This window comes from Mastigoproctus giganteus, chromosome 7 (assembly GCF_048544385.1).
Source record: "Mastigoproctus giganteus isolate SK-2022 chromosome 7, ASM4854438v1, whole genome shotgun sequence".
Classification (NCBI taxonomy): domain Eukaryota; kingdom Metazoa; phylum Arthropoda; class Arachnida; order Uropygi; family Thelyphonidae; genus Mastigoproctus; species Mastigoproctus giganteus.
The window spans coordinates 169,013,399-169,039,990 of NC_143581.1; the positions used below are offsets into that span (position 1 = coordinate 169,013,399).

The following is a 26,592-nucleotide window of genomic DNA, read 5'->3' on the forward strand; positions in this document are numbered from 1 at the left end:
CTATGCTTTGACCCAACAGGTTAAATCCACTACTAAGGCTAACATCTCGGAGACCTTGTATTTTCTACTATTGATTTGGATAGAGGTTAGTAATGGCCTCATTTCCTCGGATCACAGAGCCCTTAAAATTTAACAATTGCTAAAAGGCTTTTGATAATTCCTCATGACAGGTTGTTTAAATTAGAGAAAACCAGAAAAACAAGGCATATTCATCCAGTGATTATGGTTATCTGAAAGAAAACGGGACAGGAGGATATAAATGGAAATTTTTTCAGAAAGGACTGAAATAGCAATTTGGGTCCTTCAGGGATCGATGCTCAGTTTCTCGTTTCACACCTTCGTAAATGAGATTGACGAAGTATAACAGGAGAAGGTGTCTAAATTCGCTGACATCTTTAAAAGAGTTGGGAGGGTGGTTAACGAGTTAAAGACTAGAAGCAGGCTATGCTGCTTCAGTAGGATTTGAACCAATTGAAAGGATGGTCGGAAAAATGGCAGCTAAAGTTTAATGCTGCAAAATAAAAAGTATTGTAGTTGGGGAACAGAAACCAGGAATAGTTTATAGATTTATCAGAAAAATATCAAAACTTTGCAAGTGGAAAGAGAGAAGAGATCATTGTTCCCTCCATAAGACGATGGTGTGAATATAATTGGAATATTGTAATAGGCCTAGAAGCAAATTTTGAAGAAAGATAGCGCTCTTGAGGATGCAAAGGACGATCGAATCTTTGAAGAGCTAAGCATTATCTCCATAAGGAATGACTTAGATCTGATCTTCAGAGCTTAGCAACTAGACATCTTAGGTGGGAAGTAATTTTATTTTAGTATATATGATACCGAGGGATCTTAGGAAAATGAATAAAGGAGGAATATTCTCACGGATGAATGAGGCAAGAACCAAGATGTGCAAACTATTCAAATTTTAGCGCGGAACAGTAAACTAGACCTTGCGAACGAGGAAAAAATGTTTCGCACTTTATGAAGGTGGGAATAGTTTTATCTTTTTTCCGGATACACAAATAAGTTTGCTTCAATGCATCAATTATGCCATTTGAATATTAGTCTCATTGCCTCTGCCAAATCATTCCAGTGCTCAACAACACTCTGCCCATAAGTAACTTTATAAGATCCGGTCTTGTTATTCTCTGAGATTTTATATTTATATTCTGTGGATCTTGTTACACATACGAAGGATAACAGACCTTCTGCATTCATTTTTCTCCATGATTTCTGTTTCCCAATTACATAACTACTTTTAGAAGCATCGTACCACATCCGCAACCGATCGAAGTCTTTAAGCACCATGGCCTGGATCGATTTGTTAATCCTTTCAACCTTCTAATCGTCCGAAAATTTTGGCAGCTTCACTTTGATACATTCGTCACTACAATTTATGAAAATTTTAAAGAGGGGACACAGTATCGAACCTGAAGGACCATACTTGTTATACTGGTCCATCGCAAAGACTGACCACTTTTTATTGCAAGTAAAAGATTTTCATTCCAGTACTAAATTTTAGAGCCAAATTACACAATTTGACTGCTCTAAAATTTAATCCTGAATTGCTTGGTGCATAAGTGCATACAATTCTGAATTTAATACAAAAATGTCAACCCATGATTGAAATTCCGGAATTGGGCTCCAACCAGAAAGGGATTACTACAGCAGTTTTACATTCCTGCGTATGACAGAAATGTCTGAAAATTTTAGATTAAACTAGAAATCTTGTTGCACAAGTTCAGATTACAGCTAAGCCTGCCTTACAGAATTAGATATGGTTTACAGTTTCTTCATAAAAAGAGAAAGCACGCTCATTTGAAGGAACATACACAGCCAATCTTCTTTCTAAACGTCTACAATTACAAATTTTCCATCAATAGAAAAGATTTTTCAATAATCTTACATCACCTAGAAAATGGGCACTTTTAAATTTTAGTGTTAAGTGAACTGGAGATCGCGTTGTAAGCAGTAAAAAGGTGAACAGTAGACGCAAACACGAAGAAAGTCAGCTGCTCTTCTTGTAGAACGTAATTCGTCTTAGGATAGAGACAAGGTCTTTTATTTTAAGATGAATTATTGATAGTCCTATGCATGCGAAAGAAACCTGCACTGCGAAGTGTTCAAAAATACATGGAGAATACATACAAAAATACATACATATTAAAAGAAAAATAAAATGTCAGAATTAGACCTAAGAAAGTTTCTCCATTCATTGATGGGCAGTTTGGATTAATTAACAAGACAAATGAGACACGAGAACGTTATATACTGCGCGAGTTTCCTATAAGTTTGAGGGATAAAAGGACATCTTTAGATACAACTATTTCACGCATTAAGTTTGAGTTTTCTGGGATATTTCTTCCAATATTTGGGTATCCTACCCATCGCATAGGCCCGAATATGCAGATTCCTCTTTTATAAGAGATACTTTAGTTACCATAAATAATTTAAAATAAACCTATTATAGACACAAAATAAAAACTGTACTAAGTTACTTTCAGCACGAAATTGATTGAGTAGAAGTACTAAATGACAAACCCTTCAGAAGTTAAGGAAAAATTCGATAGAGAACAATCGAGACCTTCAAATAACCAGCTAAATTGTAAAATATACAACAGTATCCTTTCTTAACAGTACTGCAGAGATTGGATTCAAAATATTGATAAACTGAAAACAGTTGATAAATAAATAAAAACAATACAGGAAGGCAGGAGTGAAGTTTTGTCATCTCCTCTCTTTAGAGAACCTTGAAGACGTAAACAGCTTCATGCACATTTAAGAGTTTGACAAATGGAAGTAAAATTTCGCCTGGAGTATTTAAAACAAAATCCTTCCAGCATAAGTAGAACAAAATCCCAGCAACTAACCTTGCAAGAAACAGAACCAACATTTCTTTGAAAACTAAAGAACCTTATGTATGGCAAAACTCACAAAAACTATTTCCATTTATTAATTCCCTTTATGCCAGAATTTTATTTCCACAGTCCCTTTATTTCCACAGGGAATATCTGAAGAATCATTGTAGTATTTCCATTATTTAAATTCCTCCTGACATTTGTCACGCTGATATTTACGTCGCAAATTTGATCTAACGAAAGCGGTAATTACTGGATAGCTATTAATAATGTCACGCTTATGCACCGCTGGGGCAAAAGAAATTTAAAACACAAAACTGAATTCACTATCATCTGAGGAAAAACAGTGGCGCAAATTCGTTGTCATAGTTCAAGTAGGAAAGCTATCAGACACGTTCGTGATCACTCAAGACTCGCCGGTTACATCTAGTTGAATCGTGACAGCAATCAGCAGGCTGTGCCGTAGGTCTCCATGATAAAGATGAGGTTTGTCGTGTGCCACTGAATCGCACGGCTGAACGAACCAACGACCTTCCCAAATCGAAAACAGTCACGCTAACCGTGGACGAGTAGGCAGGAATGAAAACGCATTACGAGATAGATGAGCTAACGAGAGAGTTCTGTCGCAGGCATTTTTCACTCTTGTTTCAAATACTCATTTGTGTCAAACCTTTAAATTTTAAGAGAGAATTACTTCTTTGGGAGCCAAAAACTGAGAGAAAAAAAAAAGAATTGAATATCTAGAAATGAGCAGTCAAAATTCCAAATATGAGAGTAAACACCACAGTATCAAGAATTCCTAAACAGTAAATATCAACTCAACTTCGGTTCTGTACAGTAACAGTTTATTCACCTTTTGTTTTGGCTCCAATCCAGTTATTCTTTCATTGCGCACATCCAGGCTTTTTAAAGAAGGGGCGAAGATGTTATGTACTTCAAAAGTTCTTGTTTATTTTGGAATCACAGAAGCCAGCCAATTTCTTCACTTCTAATCATTTTTGTTCATCTTTATACGGCAACCACACAGTTTAATTCAATACTCAACTCGTAATCGTTAAAAAATCAAATTAGGCCTTTAAGTTGCGCAACTAATTGTTATACAGATAACAGTTTTAGAAATTTCTGTAGTATTAGGATACTAACGCAGAGAGTGCTTTGATTTCTGAAACACTAAGGTACATTTAAGAAAAAGGAATACTGTCTTTAAAGGATTTATTCAGTTTACTGGTTGATGTATGCTCTAACATAATCCTAGCATTCACTTTACCTTGAAAAAGTTTGTGCTATAACAACACGCTGCCCTTCCAAAAATATTACGCAACGTACCTAACAGCACATGGTTCCCCTTTACCAGCAATAAAAGCGGCACTCCTGCATGCCATGATTCTATAGCTTGTGCACAGGAATCACTGGTGATGTCATTTCCCCCTGTTCAACAATAACCTTTAGATCCTTTGGTTTTGAGGCTTATTTCGGATGTATCATTCCAGATGATCCCAAAGATTCTCGATAAATTTCAGATCCGGTGACTGCCAGCTATGATAGATGCTGCATATATCAATTGGGGTGCTTTACATACCATTCCTTCACGTTTCGCACCTTGCGACACTGCCTTGGAACAGTCTACCGGCATCCGGTCAATGTTTCCATTGACAAAATTGTTTGGCAACTAGCAAAACATAACAGCACCTATTGTTTTACCAGTTTTGATCGGATGTTCTTTGTTTTCACTTCCAGTTTGGAAAAATGACAAAATAGAATTCCTCTCTAAAAGAGCAGTAAAGATTGCACCAAAGCGCGTTTTCTGTAAAGTGCAAGATGGAAATAAAAATGTAGATGACGAGATGAAAAAAGTCTGAAAATACTATACGGTATCGAAATTCTACAAATTGTATTTCTTTCAGAGTTGATAAAAGTAGAAGTAATTACTGAAAATCGATACAAACCATACTGATAACGCAAGTACAAGAATTTAAAAATTTATTCGAACCACCTTGGCAACGCAAGGGTTTCCTATGATTTTCACAGCTCAGATCAATTAATTTTGTTAAGGAATATGAATTTGTCCTTTAAGGAGTCTCTTAATTAATACAGCCAATACGAAAGGTGTCTGAGAATAACCGAGTACCATACCTCCACCCCTCACAGGCAAAGTTTGATATCTAAATTAATAATGCAGCAGTGAATCGCATATAATTCAGCAAAAATGGAGAACAGCGACAATCTACTTGTGTTCACTTTGGGTGAATAGTCACTGCTGAACAATTTTTTTCAGTGAATTTGTGCTATAAAAGTCGTGATGTTCGGTTGACAAAAATTCAGGAAACTGCAACTTGAGCACCCTGTAAAGACTCAAGTATACCGAAACTGGCATGGTAGTATCTAACTTGTTTTAGGCTTTCGAATGAGATTTCCTCACAGTATTTTACTTTCCAATCAATGTCGATACTTTCACAAGTTCTAGACACTCCAAGGTGGTTTAAAAACATGTTTTGATATTCCGTAGTTCGTTCCCTTAATAATAATTCCGACGCTCCTAAAATATCCATTCGCATGATCCATCGTTTTACCCACTGGCGTTTATTACTTTATTTTTGAAATGATTATACTGCACTCATTAAATAAATGTTCATAGATAATACGAACCTCCCCCCACCACATTGAAGTGACATTATGGACAATGTTTAAGGGTGAATGACCCATTTCACTTCACATTCAATGGTGACGATTCATCCTGAATGTTCATTCAAAGTATCCTGTAAACGGGTCTTGAAGAACAACTTAGTTATTCAATGCTTATGGACCACTTTCAATCGGTAAACGAGGGGATTGAGTCAGAGAGGATAACTTTGAATTCAAAATTCAATTAACTATTAAACCAATTCCAAATAACGTTATATAATAATTGCGAACACAGATTTCAAGAATTGTTACAAATTCTGTCCAGCAGTTTTTGATATCATAAGTTGTTTACATAATTTCTTATTCATCAAAAAAACTTTAGATTTTAATATTTAGTGGATGATTGATTTTATCTGTAAAGTAGGGTTTTGTAGGAGCATCCAACTTAGCCATATTTCTGTTCTGTGGTCGATTTGCTGTTTTTTGGACGAAAACAGTTTCCAGGATGAAAAAACCATGCAACCCTCGCCTGAGACTAAGTCAGCCACGTTGCAAAAATGCCCCTTAAATTCCTCGCGCCATTGACGGATTCAAACTCGGATGTTTTCCACCCGGTGTGGTCAGTACGACGATTTCGCTAACTATGCTACCCGCATGGGCCATCAGTAAAGTATTCCTGGTGATTAATTTAGTTCTCACTCATATCCATAATATATTAATCATTCGAATTTGTTAAATATAATTTAAAAAATAGAAAAAAAAAAAGAACGTCCATGGTTAGATATGAACTGATATCAAACTGCATATTCGCTGGACTCCTTCATACGCTTAATGCATTACGCTTCTAAAAATGCTCATTGAATTCTACTGCCACTCCTTTAAAGTTCAAACAAAATCTATTTGGGGGTCTTACCTCCATTTGAAGTGATCAATATCTCGTTCAATTATATTATTTCATAATTTATTAAATTCTGGTGAGCATCAAACTTTATTCCTTGCCAAGAATTTTCTAATGACATACGTTGCATCTTTGAAGATGCAAAACGATGACAAGATCGTGAACAGTCATACGTTCAAGAATTGTTTTGATAATGTAGGGCAGATTACTCTCAGTCGTTGCGAAAACAGCGTTAATTCTCATTGAAAATTCTCAATCGGACGTCTCTACTCTAGAGTTGGAAGATTAAGCAAACGATGCCCTTTGCGATGTTGTACACCGATGACATATTCGCCAGCCGAATGGATTAACGAAAGCTCACCGAATAGACATCAATAAATCTCAGTTAAATTAGAAATAAACAAGATTTACCCCTGAAGTGTCTTGCTTCCTTTGATAATGGTATTTTCTTTAAGTTTCTTCTGAAAATGAATACTAAAGCAGTTTAAATTCCTCCTCTTTGTGTTTCTTTTTACAGAAAACTTTCTTAGCGAGGAACGCAGGCTGTAAGAGTATAGGTCTTTACTTTCCTATGGAAAGTTTTCGTTTAAAAGTATTTGTATTATTAAATTAAAAGTATTTGTTTAATTCCTATCAAGAGGTTGGGCCAAAAATGACTCATGAGCCTCAACGCAGCTTTGACGCCATTGGGCTTTTGAACATCTATGGACAATAACAGTTCGTTCCAGAAAACAAGAATTTGCATTAAGTGGAAAAGAAAAATTTAATTGAATTGTATCTGAATGACTAAATGATGTTGACTGCTGATTTCGCCTGGTGAGGCAAGCTCCATATACATTCCCACGTCATCCAGATACAATTAATCAAAAGGTACAAAGCACAATAAAGGATACTGGTACATTGAATTCAGTAAAGCTAATACTATTTATACTAAGGAGGTTCGTGTAGTTTTCTGTACAATATGCTTCAAATTGAATTTCGAGCATGTCAAAATAGACTACGGCAATGTTAGACTGCACTGCTGCAGAATGATAACATACAGTACCTGTGCAATATCCCCATACAAGTTGTAAAAGCGCAGATTGGATTTAAATCAAAATTAAAAATGGGATCCGAATTAATTTTTATAAAACATTTATTAATAAAAATATTACATTGTAATTAAACGGCATGAGTGTCTGTCCAAAGGATAACATGGAACAAATATGTAATCTCACCATGTAATTAACCCAGCTTTTATTCAAATTTTGCTTATTTTTATGTAAAAATATTCTCACAAGCACATTTTTACGTAAATTGATTAAATTAATTTTTTCCTTTTTAAACAATCAACTTCCTTCTGGCTGAAATTAAAATTCCGCACAGCTATCCCGCAACTATCCTTCCTCAATTTGAATGTACGCTGCCTCAACGTGTGATGTCTGAGCAAGAGCTTGGATGCTATCAGCACGTAGTTTACTCAATCCATTTAAAACTTTAAACACTTCAATCAGGTCTCCTAGTTCACTGTAATTTATACAACCGAAGTCGTATGATAAGGATACACTTTTATGCCTCTGACTAACATTGTTACTCTTCTCTGCACCCGTACCAAGGTCCTTCCTAAAATAAGGCTTCTACACCTATACGCAACCTAACGATTGCCTTGTACAACGGGACATCTTTCTGGACAGACTACTGTATCACTAACAGAACCTCATGACCTGTTGTAAAGGTAAACTGCAGCCATTATCAATCCACTGCAGGATGGAAGCCTCCTCAAAAATTCATGCTGAGGGAATGGACCATAATCTGCCACGCTGGTCCAGTGCGGGTTGGCAGATCGACCGTATTTTAGCAGTCAGGGGCTTGAAGCCCGGTCTACTCAAGGAGCGTGTGCTCCTGACCACTCGGCTACAGAGGCCGTTTTGACCTGTCGTAGCGACCAATAATTTTTCAATGTTTCTGAAAGAATCAAATATAAATTTTGTTGAAAATCCGTTCAACCATGGATCGAATGGTTATTACACCACTTACGATATGAATATGCTCATATTTGCATTTACGAACGTGCCGAAAAGAATGGAGACAAATACATTATAAATTCAAAAGTTAGCCTGGTCTCCAATTATTGGTCGCATATGAATTGCAGCATGACAGAAATGTTAAATATTTTAGCCTATTGACCCTTACACAAAAATAAACGATCATCTCGGCAGAACTTCTGACAATGCATGCATCTACCATATAAATTTTTAATGAACTTAGAAAAAATAATGTCTAAGTATCACCGTTATTTTCATATAAGTACAGCGGTGAATTTGTAAAAGCAAACACTTAGGCCTCATGCGGCCCGTGTGATTGATACTCAACGTACAGCAGTATACAGATAAGAATAAAGCAATAACAACTGTGTTCCAAGTGATAAAAGGACCATATAGGTAATAGCGGCCCTCTGCTGATCGATTCTATAATTATATTCGGAATCAAATATTCAAACGTGTATCGTTGATTTAGCAAATATTTTTTCCGTGACCAATATCGTTATCCAGGAAACAAGTCTTCGAAAAGTACTACCGAGGATTAAATTATTGAATTTCACATCCTATGGTAATCAAAAACGATGAAATGCAAATCATTTCATCGTCAAAAATAAAACTGGTAGGCAAATTTCTTTAAAGGCATAATGTAAAACGACATTAGGAAACAAATCGGGGAAAATTCTTGGCACTGGACTTTAGAAAGTGAGCTAATTAATCTCAAAATTGGGCACGCGTGTGAGCAACAAAACTGTGGTATCTTTAACGAAGTACAGGTAGCAGTAGGTCGATTGCGTTGCATGCCATTGCTTCGTAACACAATCAGGTAGATGTCAGGAAGTAAGATTGCATGATACAGTTTTGTTAGACCTATAAAAAGATTCAGTGATCAATAAGAGCGAGAGTAACCAAATACAAAAGAATTAAGAATTGCAGCGCAAATGTTGTTTCAACTTTCATAGCGAACAATTGCATTTTTTGATTAGTACGTACATCACTGCTGTTTTATAGGTTGTTGCTGATCAAAGCAACATTCGCTGCATTGATTCTAATCCAAATTCCTCTGGTCTCAGGTAAGGGAACACGTTAAGCCTGAACAAATAAATACCTATCATTCTATGACCATAGTAGTAGTCAGATTACCCATCTAATAACATAAAATTAAACTAATACGATGATTTCTGAGGGCATCTTTCAGGCTTTAAAATCGAGTAAAATGAAATATTGTACAACATAGTCCTTGAGAAAAATACACTAATCTTGAGGATGTCAGAACGAATTCTATTGAAACATCGATGTATTAATGAATAGTGCTTGTGTTAACGTATAGTGTGCGCTGTCATGGCTGAAAGAATTTAATCGCTTAAACATGAAAAATAAAGTCTAGTAGTAATGGTTGTAAATCTAATTGCTTTAAGTTCTAGAAAAAACTGAATAAAACATTCAAACATGGTACTCTAACCTGTACTACCGTCATCATCACAGAAGGGCGAATAGTTAGCAGAGGCTAACTATAAGCAGTATACATGAAAAAAAAATGAAAAAAATACGACGATACTCAACTCATCCATTCGCATGGAAGTTAACTCAACACTTTCCAGTCTTTCCTAAACCAACAGGCATCAATGTACTGTAGTAGGTTCAACCTTTTCCATTTGGAATCGCTAAAAAAAAGGACTGAAATTCTAAAAGAAATGATCTTAAGTTGCATACAGGGTGTTTCAAAATGGCACCGAATAAATGCAGTGTATTCTACAGTTAAAAAGGAGAAAATTTCTATAAGCACATCACTCAAGTATTTCCAAGATATTAAACACCAATCATGAATTACAAAACAGAAAACAAACCGAAGTAAAGCAATGAAAGGGAAACATCTAAAACAACTATTCAAAGTCGCCTCCATTGTGTTTATTGTAGCATTCAGCGAGATGAATTCACGATTCATAGGTATGTCTAATCGTTTCAGGACTACTTTTGGAAGCAACTTAATGGTTTAAACCATTAAGTTTCTTCCAAAATGAGATTTAAGCTCGTCTTCAGTGATAAAACGTGTAGAATAATCTAGTGTGAGGTCTGGTGAGTGTGGTGGCCCATTTTGATGTTCCGAAAAATCTGTGTTACTGTACTCCTTATTTAATAAGTCACTCATCATGGATAAGTGGACTGGTTCAACGTTTGCTGAGAAATCGAGGATCATGTGTACCTTGCAAAATGAGCCATTGACAAAAGTTTCTGCGCGGTTCGTTTATTCATAATTCGTAGCAACAATTCTTGTACATGAGTACTGTGAAATGGATACGATTGCTGTTCCCGTGACGTCCTGTAATCGCTTACAGCTGAAGCCTTCTGCTGCTTATGGTACGAAGTACATGAACAGCCCTGGATAGTATTTGATTGAAAATGAGGTTACAGTCAGATCATTTAATTTATCCAGATATATTTCTTAACATTGTACAAGAAATGTTTAGTGGAATTTACATTTCCAGAATTATGTGATACAAAAATAATACAGAAATCTGGTAAGAGTTCTCAGGATCCAAAGGTATATGGCCTATTTCGTTACTAACTAATTTAGGAAAAGTATATGAAAAACTATTAGCAATAAGAATGCAAAAGTTAAACAACTTAAATGGCACTGACCAATATGGTTTCAGACAAGGGAAATCTGCGGAAGATGCCGTTGAAGATTTAATTAGTGACTGTAGAACTTCAATAAATAAATGTTCTGAAGGTGTTCATTGATTTTGAGGGAACCTTTGATTCTTTGCGGTGGGAGAGTGTGCTAAGCACCTTGGTGAAAACGAATTGTTCCATAAAATTATATAATGCTTCACGTAGTTATTTTGCTAATCGGGAAATAACTGTGGAGGCAAATCATCTTAGTTATGATGCAATGACATACAGAAGGTGTCCTGTGTCCAGTATACTGGAATCTAGTAGTGGATCAATGGCTCTCTCGGGGTCATGAACACTGTCATCGAATAGCTTATGCACATGATCTGGCCATATGTGTTTCTGGAAACTCTAAAGTGGAGATAGAAACTATAGGAAAGGAAATATTGGACGACCAGGTTGTTTGGGAATCAATATCTATTAAAAAAACTAAAATAATGACATTTAATAGATCATTTAAATATGACTGTCCACCAAAAATCCTAATCTACGACAAGCAAATAAAACAAACGGCTGTAAATATTTAGGAATAATATTAGACGACAAATTAAAAACTTTTCGCCTCATCTGGATGGATTGGCTAACAAAATCAGAGCATTCTGTGCTACAGCAGATTGAGGTTAAAGTAAAAAAAAAATATGAAGGTTATATTATAATGCGATATTCTTGCCAATAATGACATACGGTTCAGGAAGTTGTTATAACCGGGTAATCAAGGTTAAGTTTATGAATAAACTTAATTCGATACAACGGCCATTTTGTTGGCTATGCGTTTAATACGCAGAACAGTCTACTAATGTTCTGCAGGTGATTGCCTGGGGTCTTGCCCTTGAATCTGTGTATAATATACAGAGCATTAATATATCATTATGAGAATGGTAAAGCGATTAGTATAATAGGTATAAATGCTCAGATAATAGTTTAAAAACGAAGAAAGATTTAAATGTATTATATCAGATAGGGCAGACAAGATGGAATAGTAGTGTAACTGGGATGGTGACATGATTATTTATTCCGGATATAAAACGTATAAGGGCAGACAAAAAACTGCATTACCTTAAAAAAAAAAGTTACATCTGTAGCGAAATGTATAAGATATTGTTTGAGTAGTCAATTTGTTTGTGGCAAAGCAAAGGTATTGGGTCAGATAACGCTTCTATTGCATCAGACAGCAATTGCAAGGTCTTGCATCAGCCGTTTCTATAAATACGGCGTTGGAATGGTATATACGCTCATTAGTATCCTGTTTTGCGGAGGTGTAAGCATGGCTCCATATGTTCAGTTGAAACCAATAAAAAAAAAAAGAAAAAGTGTAGCTGTTGCTCTGTCCCAGGAAGGGCATTCTGCTAGTACTATCGCTGATGAAATAGGCTGCCACCAGTCAACAGTATCTCGGGTGCTGAAATTAAAGCGTGAAACCAGTGATGTGAAGAAAAGACCTGGATCAGGCCGTAAGAGAGTGACTACGCCTTCAGAAGATCGATATTTCAAACGGCTTTGCCTTCGTAATCGCCATGCTAGTGCTCCTGAACTTTGAGATGGCCTCTGGTGTTGAAACAAGTGCAGGAACTATCCAAAGACGGCTTTGGGAATGTGGTCTATCGGCCCAAGAAGAAGAAGCCTTTGTTGACCCAACAAATGAGGAAGAAGCGACTTGCTTGGGCTAAAACTCATGTTTCATGGACAAAAGATCAATGGGATACCGTCATCTTTTCTGACGAATCGAAATTCAACCTGCATGGCTCGAATGGAAAGCGATATGTCAGAAGACGAAAATAGGAGGCATACCATCCTGACTACATAATACCGACTGTAAAGTTCCCCGCCGGTCAGATGGTTTGGAGATGCATAACAAGCAAAGGGTCGGGGCGAATTAAGTTTATTAACGGAACGGTGAGTGCTTTCTAAACTGCTATCTTGGAGTACCTGAAACCCGTTATTAGGGATCACCACACAGACGTCCAAAACAGCATTTTTCAACAAGACTCAGCACCTTGCCACAGCAAAATTGATAAGTATTATGCCATTTAGATTTAATGATGAGTTTGTCTTCTTGTCTCACAAGGCTTAAAAAACATACTTACAGCAACGTTTTTCCCCCTTGAGGCGCAGTCATACCTCAGAAATGCTGGCATTAGTGTTGAATTTGCCCGGCAACAGTCCATATTTGAACCATATTGAAAATTGCTGGTACATAATGTCGCCTAAAATTGCTGAGAAACCAACAAGTAAGATTCAGCTGCAGGAGAGCATTGTAAGGATGTGGTACCACGAAATTGGGCAAACGTATATCCAGAAATTGATTAACTCTATGCCAGATCGTTGCAAGGCTGTAATTGCAGCTCGAGGAGGAACAACAAAATATTGAGGACTTATTTTGTTGATTTATAGTATATAATACTATTAAGTTAACTTGTCATTTCAGTAAATGCAATAAAATGTATGTTTGGTCATTGTCATTTGCATGAATTCTTATATTTCCATTAATTACGCATTTTACTCTTTGGGAAGATATTTATGGAAATTAGGTATATCAGGTGGAGTCTTTATTGGATTTCATTCACAGAGATATATATCCCATCTAACAAATGCATTTCGAACATTACTGCAACCCACAATGCAGCTCAAAACATTTGCAAAATTCACAAGTGATGCAGTTTTTGTCCGTCACTGTATTTTAAATAATAATAGAAAAATGTGTTTTTCTCCTGCGATGGCTACCTCGTATCTACTAACGGGACATGGTTCTTTAAAGGCCAAATAATTTCATTTCGGGTTAGTGGACGAAAATAATTGCTTATGTGGCTCTGAGGAAACATGGATGAAGTGTTATTAGAATGTCATATATACAGAGGTAAGAGAAGAATTATTCTGCTTAGCTTCAATTAACGATATTAGCCAGTTACCAGTCTTAGTGTCTGAAAAAAAAAATGCGTTTCAGAAGTTTTGCATTCAGATATTTAAAAAAAAAGAAAGCAGTTGATATAGTGATAGATAGTGTTTTGTTTTTTAAGCATAGATCTGGACAATTCTCGTACAGGGGTTGGGCATCTGCTGGTTTGGGTTTTCCTCTTGTGGATGCAGTCAGATACAGGGGCAAAGGGGCCTGACAACACGCACACTACAATACACTGACACTTCACACCCACTTTAGATTCTTTGTATACCAACACAATAATACTAAGTGGAGATGGATAGAGTCTGGAAACCACCATATACATACATTTCCTAACTATATTTGAACATAAGGTTTTATCATTTCACACGGATTTGGATTTTTGTGATTGTGGTCTCAGTAGAAAACCCATAAAAACATTTTAAAAATTAAAAAACTGCTGAAGAAATACATGATAGTCAACGCCCTTTTCCTGTTTGCTTGCAGTTCTGTTAGATAAATATCACTTAATCTTGTTAATAAAACTTAATATAAGTCACCGTGATTATCATACTAAATTAGCCGTATGCGTTAGGATGACAAATTTATCGTTTTTTCTAAGCAATGTTAAGTTGTTCGTATATTGTATCTCTAAATTGTGTTCGACAAAAATATTACACCAAACTAGACACCAACTCCGTTATGGTCCTAATACCTTCCTGGTATTGATGGAATTTGGACCTGGACCTTTTAAGATGGATGACGCTTCGTGAAAGTTTACTTTTTTGCTGGGAAAAATGGCATCTCGATTCTCAGGCAATGTCGCATGAAATTCTCATTTGATAAAATACAATATACTTCTTGAGAAGATTGGATTCAAATCTGACGGTTTTATCAGGTTAACATTTAATTTGTATACAATATATTTACTAAAATATAATAAATCTGGGAGCTGAATTCTCGTATCGCTTTATCGGAAAATTATTAACTGTACATACAAGACTTACTCTGATGTAAAAGCAAGTACGTATGATGTGTGAGAGTGCATTTTATTATTTCGTAACAACGTTTGAAATAAGGAATTACCAACAGAAGGGAGGAGTACGATGAAGACTATATAAAACTGGTATTGCTTCTTTTTGTGTCTACTGGATTTCGAATAAAAAAGGCAAGTTGCCCATAAATTCTTGAAATGTAAGAGCGAACTGCGATCGATAAGTGAAATAGTACACATAATATAGGAGAGTAAACGTATACCGGTTCATGTTTTTCACCTTTCAACATCTTGTCTGATTGCGCAACACCGGAAAACCTTGGCGAACAAGACTGACATTCAGAAAATAACGAACACTGGACGTATCGATCATTTCAAGGTTATCTGAATCCTGGGCATAAAAGAAACTTCCGGTTGGAAAAAGATGCTTTCATTTATTTCAGCTTGCAAGCGCACGAATGCCATTTTCCGTAAGATCTCCAAGTGATCTTCCACAGGTCAGCTCACTAGTTGGAGGGGGTTGAAGTATGCAGTATCAATTCTAGTTTAACTTCTATATCGTAAATTATGTGCAAAATATATATATATATATATATATACACACACAAGTTGTTGCACCTGACTAAACTACACCTACTGTTTCTGATCAAGCGACAAGGCAGTTCATGTAATGAAGTGTCGGTGTACTGTGTCCGCAAATTTCGTCTTATTATAATGTCTATTTGCCTCTTTTCTAAACCCTCACGAGTAAAACTTGATTATAATCACTGTCTTCCAACACCGGATGGAAAATTCCACAGTTTGAAACCCGCCAATGATGGATGGAACCTGTAGATTTTTCCTAAACTTGGATGAATTGGCCTCACAAGAGGGATGCATTTGGTTTTTGTCCAGCAAATTGAGTTATCGGAGAAAACACGCAATTATAAACTTATAAACGCAACATTGACGCCTTAGTTTTAGTTGCTTTGGCGCTTAACACACATTTAATGTTTTCAGGATGAAAAACAAAGCACCTTTCTCTAGACTGTCTAACTGGGCCAGAGTGCGAAAATACCATAAATTCCTCCCGTATCGACCTAGGCCTTTTCCTACAACGTGGGGACGAAAAGTGGTTACATATCCATTGCGATAAGAGTGCCTACGTCTGGGTATCAGAATGCCAAAGAATTAAAGACCGCGTAGAGAACCGACGTCATTCCAAGATGGCACTCGTAAGACTTGTTTTGTTTTGGAATTGTTTTCAAAAGAAGCAATTAGCATTGATGTTTACCATTAAGTAAATATGCCGACGTATTGCAAATGATTACAGTAGTTAGCATTCCTTTTGGAGATGTGAACAAAGCTTCAGCATTCTCCATCGACTTTGCAATCAGAAAAAAAATGCATGGTTCTTCTAGCAACTTGGGTATTACTGAGTATTGTGATGTATAATTTTTAAGGGATTTATCTATGTGCTGAGAACTCGCGCCTGAAAAAAAGATAAACGAAATTAATAGACGAGTTATATTCTTCAGAGATATGGAGCTACGCAACTGTTCACATCCACTACTTGCTCTTGTAAGACGTGAAAATAAACTGTTCGACAAAATTAACAGAACACGTAGAAAACGTGGTGTAACTCGATGCTTGAGATGAAGCGGGACAAAATTTGGTATGGTGGTTTACCATAGAATAACGATGAAATGAGGAGACAGCAATAAACTTCGGACAGGTATATGGGACGTTATAAGGGTTGTATAAGAATTACAGAGAAGGACATATTACAGAAGTCCATGCAAGATGCTCGAAAATATGGTCCCATGACATCAGTACAGCGTATGATCCTTCCAATGGCTAAATAGGCTTAACAGCGGTGAATTATGCTCGATATAAAACGGTATCTATAAAATTTTGCGGCAACGAATTCCATTCTTTTACCAACCTTAGCTCACCAAGTAACCAAGGAGTTGGCTGCCGGCATGCAACACTATGCGCAATTGCGTGCCACAAATATTCGCTCGGATTTACGTCTGATGATCGTGCTCGCCATGGCAGTCGTTGGATGTCTTCAGTTTCAAGATGTTCCCTCCACCACTTGAGTTCTATGTGCAGTGGCGTTTGTCAAACATGAAAAGAAAATCTGGGCCAACGGCACCTCTAAAAAGTCGCACATAGGTTCGAGAATCCGTTCTAGGTACCTCTGCGCAGTTACAGTAGCCCTATCAAAAACAAGAGGTGCGGCCGTTGATCACTATTCCGCCTCATTGTTGTCTTCGCACCGTAATTGTACCTTTCTGAGATGTTGGAGAGACGGTACCGCATTCCTCGTTGTCTCCAGATGAAATCACGTCTGGAATCTATTTGTAGGCTAAAATGGGACTCAGAGAATAGAACTGCACCCCATTTGTGAGGGCTCCAAGTAACATGTTCATGCACCAATTTCGTCGAGCTTTGCTGAGGGCTTTGGGGTTAACGGGATTCAAACCACTGGTTTCCTTGCGTAGCATCCACTTGAACTGAGCCTTCTTAACATAGTCTAGTTGGAAATATTTTTACTTGTGGCCACCGCAATCTCAATAGACAATTGAAGACAGGACATCGTAGGGTTCGTCTTGCTGTTAGAACGAGATAGCGGTCTATTCTGGTTAACGTAGCCCTCGGGCGATCCGGGCCAGCTTTTTTCGTAATGGTTCCTGTCTCCTGAAACTGCGTCCGTAATGCCGAAACGACACTGCGTGACACATTAAGCCAACGTATCACATCCCCTGCAACTGCCCAGCTTCAAGTCGTCCAACAGCCCACCATCTCAAAGAACCATCTCAACGATGAGACTTGCCATCCTGAGTATTGGAGATGTGGCTACCCACTGAGAAAGCCAAAGAACGGGAATGAAATGTGGTCAAAACCCGTGTTTTTATAGGGATGAATAATTTGCATAATGTGCAGTTCTGTAAGGTGGTAAATCGATTTCTATTGGATACTCGGGATTTGCATGCTTACATTAAATATTCACTTTCGGCGACACTGTCCACAATAAAATATTGATGAAAACATTTTGTTCGGTTAATTTTGTCGATCAGTGTATTTCGCGTGTAAAGAATAGTTTTGTTTTCATAGTTTAATTTTAAGGAAAAACACAAGGCCAGAGAATTTATTCAACTGGAAAAGCAGTTAAAAGATAAGAGCTCTTGATAACAATGCCCTCTGCTACTCTAAATCATTAGCCTCAGACGAGGGACTTTAACCTATTTTATTATCAGTTAATTGCATTAAATCAAAAGAGAATCGCAGTGAGCCTCATCGGAGCGAAACATTGAGATCATCTCTAAAGCAAGACACTAGGTCGCGTCGGATGGAGAAACGTTTTACATCTTTTGGGAATGTCAAAAGCACGCAAATATTTTATGCATGCACGTACAGAAAAAACAAAAAAAAAAAAAAAAAAAAACAGGTGGTAAAAACTGCTGAGAAAATCATTTGTTGATATAATAAAAACGAATTAAGGCAATTATTTTGCATGAAGAAATGAGACTACGCTTAAGATTCGTTATTGAAAGGGTCAGTGTTTTTTTTTTTTCGTGGTGAACTGTCCAAGTCGATAATTGGCATCGTTTTAATTGTATCTTATATTGCGAATCAACCTTCACAACGAGTGGCCGAGGTATTGCACTGCTTTGAATAAGTATCCACCAAGAATAAGTAACAGTCTTCTCCACTGGCGAAACGTTACTTATTCAAAGCAGTGCAATACCTCGGCCTCTGGTTGTGAAGGTTGATTCACAATATGAGATACAATTGAAATTCCAATTATCGACTTGCACAGTTCACTGGTTGCCAGCTTATCGACATGACTGCACAAATACTGATAATTCTGATCCTCCTCTTCCCCCAAACTAAATAGATCCGATTATTCCATTTGCTCAAGTAACAAGTTATGCTAACAGAGTGCCTTTTACAGAACAGAAACTTCACTGAACTTAAAAGGCACGATAAGCTGCCATCCTATGTCGTCCCACTCTCAAAGTCTTAAGCTCTCCTTCAATACCTCCTTACTGGAATGGAAGATCACGTAACTCTCACTAACAGACACAGAATATGGTTAGGAACGTCAGTAAATTCTAAACTAGAGTCAAGCGTCATGCAGAAATGGTGACACCTAGAGGAGTGTCGGCCTTTAACTACAAACATACCTGACGCCTAATTCATCCTTTAAGGATGAATTAGGTTTAACCCTTAAAAAGGCCGATGATTTAAGATCAGTAATAAAAATTATGCTTCTTTTCGAATTGAGTACGCAGAACCAATTTATTTGGTTTCAATTTGGACCAGAAAACGACCATCTAGGCACACACTTACCCCTTTACCATCAAAAGTATTTTCAGTAAGGATATTGGTTTTAGAAGTGAGCCATTCACAAAATTCATCTCTCCCCTGACAAGAAAAGCAGCCACAAGATAAAAATTGCACAAAAGGTTTCACACGTTAATCGAAAAGTTTTTATTCATAGCAAAAAATGCACCCATAATCCTTATCATAGCCAGATATCTTGGATCTACGATCTTGGCGAATCCACAACCAATATTCATATCGCCAACTAACTGCACACAATAGCATACATGCGTTAACAGATAGTCTTGACAAAAGTTTCTTGGTTCACAATCCATGAACTTGACTGTAGCCACATTCTCCGCTACAATTCAACATACCAGTGGAAGCAGTTCAATTCCACAACGTAAAGGATAAATACGCATAGCATGTGTATTTTGTCAGAACGTGGGGTATTACCTCAAGAAAATCGTGGGGTATTTCCTGCTCAAGAAAATCGCCCATGCCTCATTGATAACAGCTTGATGATGCGATCACTGAAATTCACGAAAATGATTAACAAGTGGCAGCCACATTGTTTTCGAAATTGGCTATCAAGATCGTTAGGGGACCTTTTTATTAATTATTTCTAATCAGAGAAACTACAGTTAAAACTAATACAGCATAATAATCCTAAGAATAAAAATTGCTTAATTCCAAAAGGTATATTTCTTAAATATACCTATGAAATATTCCTTAAAATTGTTACTTGTTCCCTCGTATACAAAGTCCAAGCTCAAAAAACCACTGTCTAACGAATTGTGAAACATGGGGCCCTACGACAGTGAGCAGCATCATTTGTCCAACTAAAACTCTTCTGCGGAAAGAATAGAAAAATATTTACATGAAATGTGCTAAGAAAACTGCGTGAACCTGACTTGTATATTGTTCTGGAGAATTAGGCAAGTATTTCATTATTAGAACAATCTATCAGGATAGAACGAACAACCAGACCAGACCAGGAGGACATAGCACGATCGTGATATATTGAGGCACTAACAATCATCCAGATTATTCTTAAGGACTAATACAGTATTTTTATAATATAATATCGATATGAACCAACTACTTTTTAAGTCTCGCAGCGGTACAGCCAGTAATAAAGTTAGCTGATGGACAGCGCTGATATCCATATCGGTTGAAACCGGTTTCTCAAGTTTTTTTGCATTTTTCAGCATAGTTAAAAGGACAAACAAATTAATAAGATTAATTTCCACATAGCTTAAACTGTTAAGTCCATAAACATTGCCCATTTTTCAATATAATCACCTCCTGCTTCTACAAATTCCGTCCTCTAAATTTCACTCCATCAGAGAATGTGGGGAAGACCGTAGGAAAGATCAGGGTTGAATTGAAAATGTGGAAGAGAACTCCCAATATGTTCCTCTGTTGATCTGGCAACAGAGTAGGGGAGGAAGCAAGCATCCACTGAATTTTCGGCTAATATTCTGTTCACAAATTTCATCCAAATTGATGTATCGGTCCATCAAGTTCAACGCATTCTGCTAAACTTCAAAATTTCTAAATAATTCTCACTAAGTGAATTATTTAGAAGCTTGGGTGCATATACGTTTAACAAGGTTCACTTGAGTGCCGCTCACACTAAATTTCGAATAATACTTAACTTTAATACTTCAAAAAGGATTTCCAGGGTCAATTAAGGGTTCTTATTGCGGAAAATACATGTATGCAACCAAAATAAAAAGGCAGGTGGTGATAACTGAATAATGGATAGTCATATTGCCCTTCAAAATATCCCAGACTTCAAAACCTGCAACGGTCAGCTTCATTCGCATATTTCATTATCAGGAAGAAAGCTGACAAGTTCATTACCGAACTGGCTTAGCATCTAATTTTGTTGTATAAAATATCAACGATGTATACTGAAATCAAATTGGTTACAAATACATTAAGAAATAATTCATTCAACTTATGAATCAAGCTGAATTCAAACTAATGAATTCAACTTAATTTTGGCAATTTAGAGAATTCTTACGCTAGGCACCAAGTGATCTGTGCTCCCAACACGAGTAGACTTGGTTCTGTTTAGCACTCTTCTCAGAAACCTCTCCACCCGCTCGTTGAACTTCATAAACGTCACGTACGCGAAGTAGCAGCAGAGCAATATGAGGGCTTCGTACCAGTAAATGATGTTGTCCGTGAAGCAAACAATAAGAATCATGAGACTTACAGAATAAAATGAAACGTCACGAAATAAGGGCCACCAAGTTAAGTTCAGGACGGTCTTACTGAAGATGGCACACATTGAAATAACAAAGAGAATGTTAAATACTGCCGAACCCACGATAGTTCCGATACCAACGTCGTCATAGGAAATGAAGACGCCAATAACACTAGTGAAAAGTTCGGGAGCGCTGCCTCCAGCAGCCATGAAGGTTGCTCCGGCAACGTCTTCCGAGATCTCCAGTTTTTTAGTAATAACGTCGAGAGATGGTACGAAGAATTCATCACAGACAACAGCCAAGGCCACGAACATATACACCAGGCCTATGATGTGAAATACAACAGCTCCGTGCTGTCGCTGATAAAGATTAAAGAGATCTGTTGGAAACTGGGCTTGTGGTTTGGTTTCATTTCTTTCAGAGCTATTGTGGGCTTCTGAAGCTGACAACAGGTGTCTAGTTGAATGTGCGATTTGCATACCCGCCGACTCTGCAACGATGATTGAAGGCAGTTCACGATGTGAAGCGCTACAAGAACTAGTTAAGTGATGGAAGTATGAGAAATACCCAATGACAATCATGCCGGAAAGAAACACAAGTAGAGGGTTCCTCCACCTTCGTCTGTATATCCTCCGGGGAATCATGATGGTTAGAGTCTGTAGGGAAGAAACAGTAGAACTTGGATGACTACTAAACCGTAGCTATTTTCATCATGTGTTTGCTCCTGGAGAACTTTATGTACTGCATTTTGACTTTCACGTCTTCACAGTGGGCAGCTACTGCAGCTGGACAAGTCACCACCTGAAGAAAAAAGAAAAATGTCAATTTATAAAAATTGAATTACAATTTTAATTTAAGCATTTATAAACTTTAAAACATTTAGGACGTGTCATTGGTTCTTTAGATTTATTTAATGATTACCAAAGAGAAACTAGGACAGCACCCAGATTCATTACACCCAATTATGGCTATTTGTAATAAACTTTCTAAATTCCAATGATATAACAGTTAAAAAAAAACAAATGAATTTTCGTGAATACAACCACAAACTTTATTTCAATGACATATTGACGTTAGTTCCCCTAAAATTAATGTTAACACTCATCGTGATGAAACCTTTAGTTTCTTGTTCATCTTGGAGGATCAAAGACTGAAGAATCAACACAGACTAATAAGAAAAATCTAGATGCGAGACGAATTGTATTTTTGCGATGTTGAGTTCACTATTTCTTTCGTCCACTACAGATGGAGGGATCACCACTTGGTGTGGATGGTAAGATAAACCCCTTTCTCTACCACAATTGCACCAACTATAGTATGGAAGACGACAGAAGTAATCCAACTGTCGTTTGATAAATCGATTAATAAAAATCCTGACATCGGTAGGAACCGAATCTAACAGCAGAAGGACAAAAGTTGGTTTTTAGTTGGGTGCTTCGGTTCTGCTGACTTCCTTGTATCCCTCCTTTGGTTTATTGGAGCTACCACAAACTGACAAAGTTCGTAAGTTGCATCTCCTTTGGTTGTGAGAAGGGATGCGTGAACTTTTCAAATTCCTTTATTGCTTCCCTTAGAAAAAGAATAAGTGACCATAGCTTATGTATCCTTGTTCCAATGAACAAAAAAAAAGTGTAGTCTAATACAGATTTGAGGACAAAACTCTGACAGTGAAATGTGGAACATATTGTGCGAAGGTCAGTTGGACTTCCGACTCAAATACACAAGAATGAGTTTTAGATAGGTGAATTTTAATATTCGTGGGAAAAACATTTGCAAATAATATAAAACCATAAATATAGTTGCAGTACTGTGATATTAGAGGATGGAAAAAAGCAAATAAGTAATTTAATTGCCATCTACAAGGGCTGCACAGAAAGTGCTTTCTGGCCCATAAATCCAGTCTTTCTGATCGCAACGAGTTTTGACCCATTGAGTATCTCTGTCCAAGTAGGGGTATTCCGCTGTTGACAACAAGACAATATCAACAGTGCCTGAATGTAGATGAAATTTAAGGAGAGAGAAACAGTGACTTGAAAGATTTGTGGTGGCAGATTAAAGCAGTGCAACTACGTTTCTTAACGAATAAACCAGTCACTAGTGGGAAAGATTGTCCAACTTACGCAAATAATCATTCTAAATTTAGAATTTTGGAAAAGAGTTCGGTGGATTCGCAACCACTTCAAGAATTAAGATGTGCACAGATGTTGGCGTTTTTTTACCATCGTGCTAAACAATACTTTGAAGATTAGAAGGTACAAAATATCGTTCAACACGATGAAATCTAGTTCGGTAGAAAGTCACCAGCATATATCTGCGCACATCTTCATTCTTGACAAATTATAAAATAACGAGTATTACTTAAGATTTATTTGCAGTACAAACCTATTTAACAAGTATTTCCCTCCTCCCAACTACTATACCGTTCCAAAGATCAAATGTTCTGTTCTGCCCTCTTAACTTCTGCTTCGCTGATTAATGGCAAAAAGAGGCATTGGTGAAACAAAGTGAAATAAATGAATCTCTTAATTCTTTATCTTCTAAGGTTTTAATGTTCTTTCTCCAACTGCCTCGTAAAAAAGTGCATTTCCCCATTGACGTTTAATGAGTTCTGCAAAATGGATAAAAAAGTGCACTTATGATTCCATAGCGACCAAGTAGAGCGATTAATCTTGTCCAAAATTTAGTTCGAAGATATTGTGCTGACAGAAATTAATGATGCTCGCTGTGGGCTGAAACTGAGTTTTGTTATAACGGGACACGAAACTGAAATTGTTAGCCTCGTTTTAAATTCTACGTATTACTTCTAATGGATAGCGATCGGTTTCCATACGGCAGTCGTTTCGCAAGATGGCTCAATTTAACGCAATTTCTCCGAAAACAAAACAGAATTGCACGGAATGTCTGGAGTTAAAAGGAAAACCACATCGAAGAACCAGTGGCTTTGTTTCTCAGCCGTATCCATATCAGTTCTGATTACCATTTTTCATTTGCAAGGGTTAACTTAAAGCAAAAAATTTAGTAGTTGCAACAAACCTGTATTTTTTGCGGTTCAGAGCCCAAACAACAATTACTGTTAGTCCAGGGCCCTACTACTCCATTTTAGTGCCTTTAAATATGCGCATCAAGGCCACAAGAGTACCTAAGTCTGCTAATGGTTGCAAAAATGTACTGCTTTTTCATACTAAAGAGCGAATTTCACCTGGATACTACTGTCCATGGGATCAGAAGGCTTGAAAGGAAACTGTACTTATATTTTTAAGGGGACAAATTACAAAGTTAATGGTGCAGTGTATTGCGGGACCAGTTAAAAACAACTCTTGCTAAAAACAATGAGAATGATTGCAAAAAAGTTACTACAGAATTAAATGAATTTGGAATTGGGTTTCTATAATGACCAATCTTATTCTACTTGAAAATTAAGATAGTTCCTTTAGCTATTTCTAAAGCACAATACATTAAAGTTTCGGCAACCTTTCCGGAACCCATCAGACCATACATAGGCTGTTGCCCATCTCCTTCTTGCCGGATGTCTCAATTCCGACTGCACGATTTTAATATTCGCGTGGTATAAGAATGTTCATTACAGAAATCTAGATTCCATTGAAAACCACTACGTAACGTCCTTCTCCAACTACGTTAAATGAAGTTGACAGTACTGATTAAATGAGCTGACCATAACACGATAGAAAGATGAACTGTTTTATTATTTTTTTTGAACATTCAACGCTGAGATAATCAAGGTGATAAATTGTCAGTTCCGTGCGTTTTACAATCGACATGACCACTTTAGAGAAACACCAAGTAAGGATTGTATGGTATGCTTCTTTTGATTTGGATTAGTCTTCAATCAGAATATAGAAGTAAAACGGTCGTAACCACTACTAACTGTTACGAACCCTACTTTCGTTCTTTGCATTGAGATAGGCGTTGGCTAAATGAAAGGTAATTTGTGTTCGACCAAGGAATGGATGATAGCTGATTCAACAGCTCTGCCCATTCTCTGGTCACTCTTAAAGCTACGGGATGGAGCTTTATTTCGTCATACAAATTTCAACCACTGGCAGGTTCTGGAATCATCACGAGTCGTTTACCACCCCTTTGTGTTAATATTAGTATGACCACTGTCATACGTTTCCGACAGCCATGCAACAGTGAATGACTCATCGCCTCTGCCATATAACGAATGCCCATCTCAATGTGGATTTTCCAAATGCCATCGGAGGAAGTCTTTTCTAGTTTGATCAGGCTTCGAACTGTTTCCCTCCCCCCGCTGTTCGCTTATACTGGTGTCCCGCGAAATCACAGCCAAATTCATTAGATCGTTGGTAAAAACAAAATTCATGTATAATCCATTCACATATGACAGAATTATGCAAATTTCAAGTTTAAGTTTGGAGTTTCCCACCCTGAAATGTCGTATGAATTCGTCTGACCTCTCAATCGATCAAGTTGTAAATATGGCCGAACGCCAACAGTGTTTGGAAATCATCGAGATTGTGCATAGATGGCAGTCATTTTGGATAATATCAATCATAGCCAAAATGTTTCTACAGAATTTATAAAAACACGTGGTATTTATCTGAAATTACTATGATAAAATCAGAAATGCATGAATTCCAGTGATTTCGTTTATCCGTGTTTCAGGAACAACCGTATCTAATTTAAAATGCCCGATTTTATAACGCTTGAAAATGGTCATGTTATTCTTCTAATACTTTGAGTCAAAAATCACTTAACTGAAATTTGACTATATTTGACAATTGGTTGGTAACCAAAACTCCGACTGGTCAAAATGTCAATAATCTACAAGGGGTTAAAATGCCAACTCATCGCATTGCTATGTAAGATATACTTCAGGAAATTAGCTTTTATTCCTCTTCAAGATATTGCATTCTACCCTTTGCTTCTTTAAAATTTATTGGTAACTAGTGAGCCTATATGTTACAATGTGGGGGGGGGGATATAAAACCTCGGCATTACCGGCGTTTGAGTCCAGAAGAATTTGTACGTTAGTCAATCTCAAACAAAAGTTTGAAAGTGATTCCTCCCTGAAACTCAGGTTTTTCATCCAGTAAAACAGTCATTCTCAATATTCTTAAAGAAAAGGAAAAAAAATTGAGATATCTA

General features: G+C 37.0%; 1 protein-coding gene across 4 annotated transcripts in view; it reads right to left on the reverse strand.

The window, feature by feature from the left end:
- The window catches only part of LOC150083322 (sodium/potassium/calcium exchanger Nckx30C-like), a 238,400-nt gene that overhangs the window by 120,151 nt on the left and 91,657 nt on the right, over positions 1-26,592 (reverse strand). For 3 of the 4 annotated variants that reach the window (XM_090377180.1, XM_090377177.1, XM_090377178.1), the window contains exon 2: positions 21,279-22,266. In XM_090377180.1, the coding sequence (XP_090233306.1) occupies positions 21,279-22,109 (831 nt within the window). In that variant the 5' untranslated portion in view covers positions 22,110-22,266. The remainder of the gene's footprint in view (positions 1-21,278; positions 22,267-26,592) is intronic. The other variant, XM_090377179.1, reaches the window with a different exon arrangement.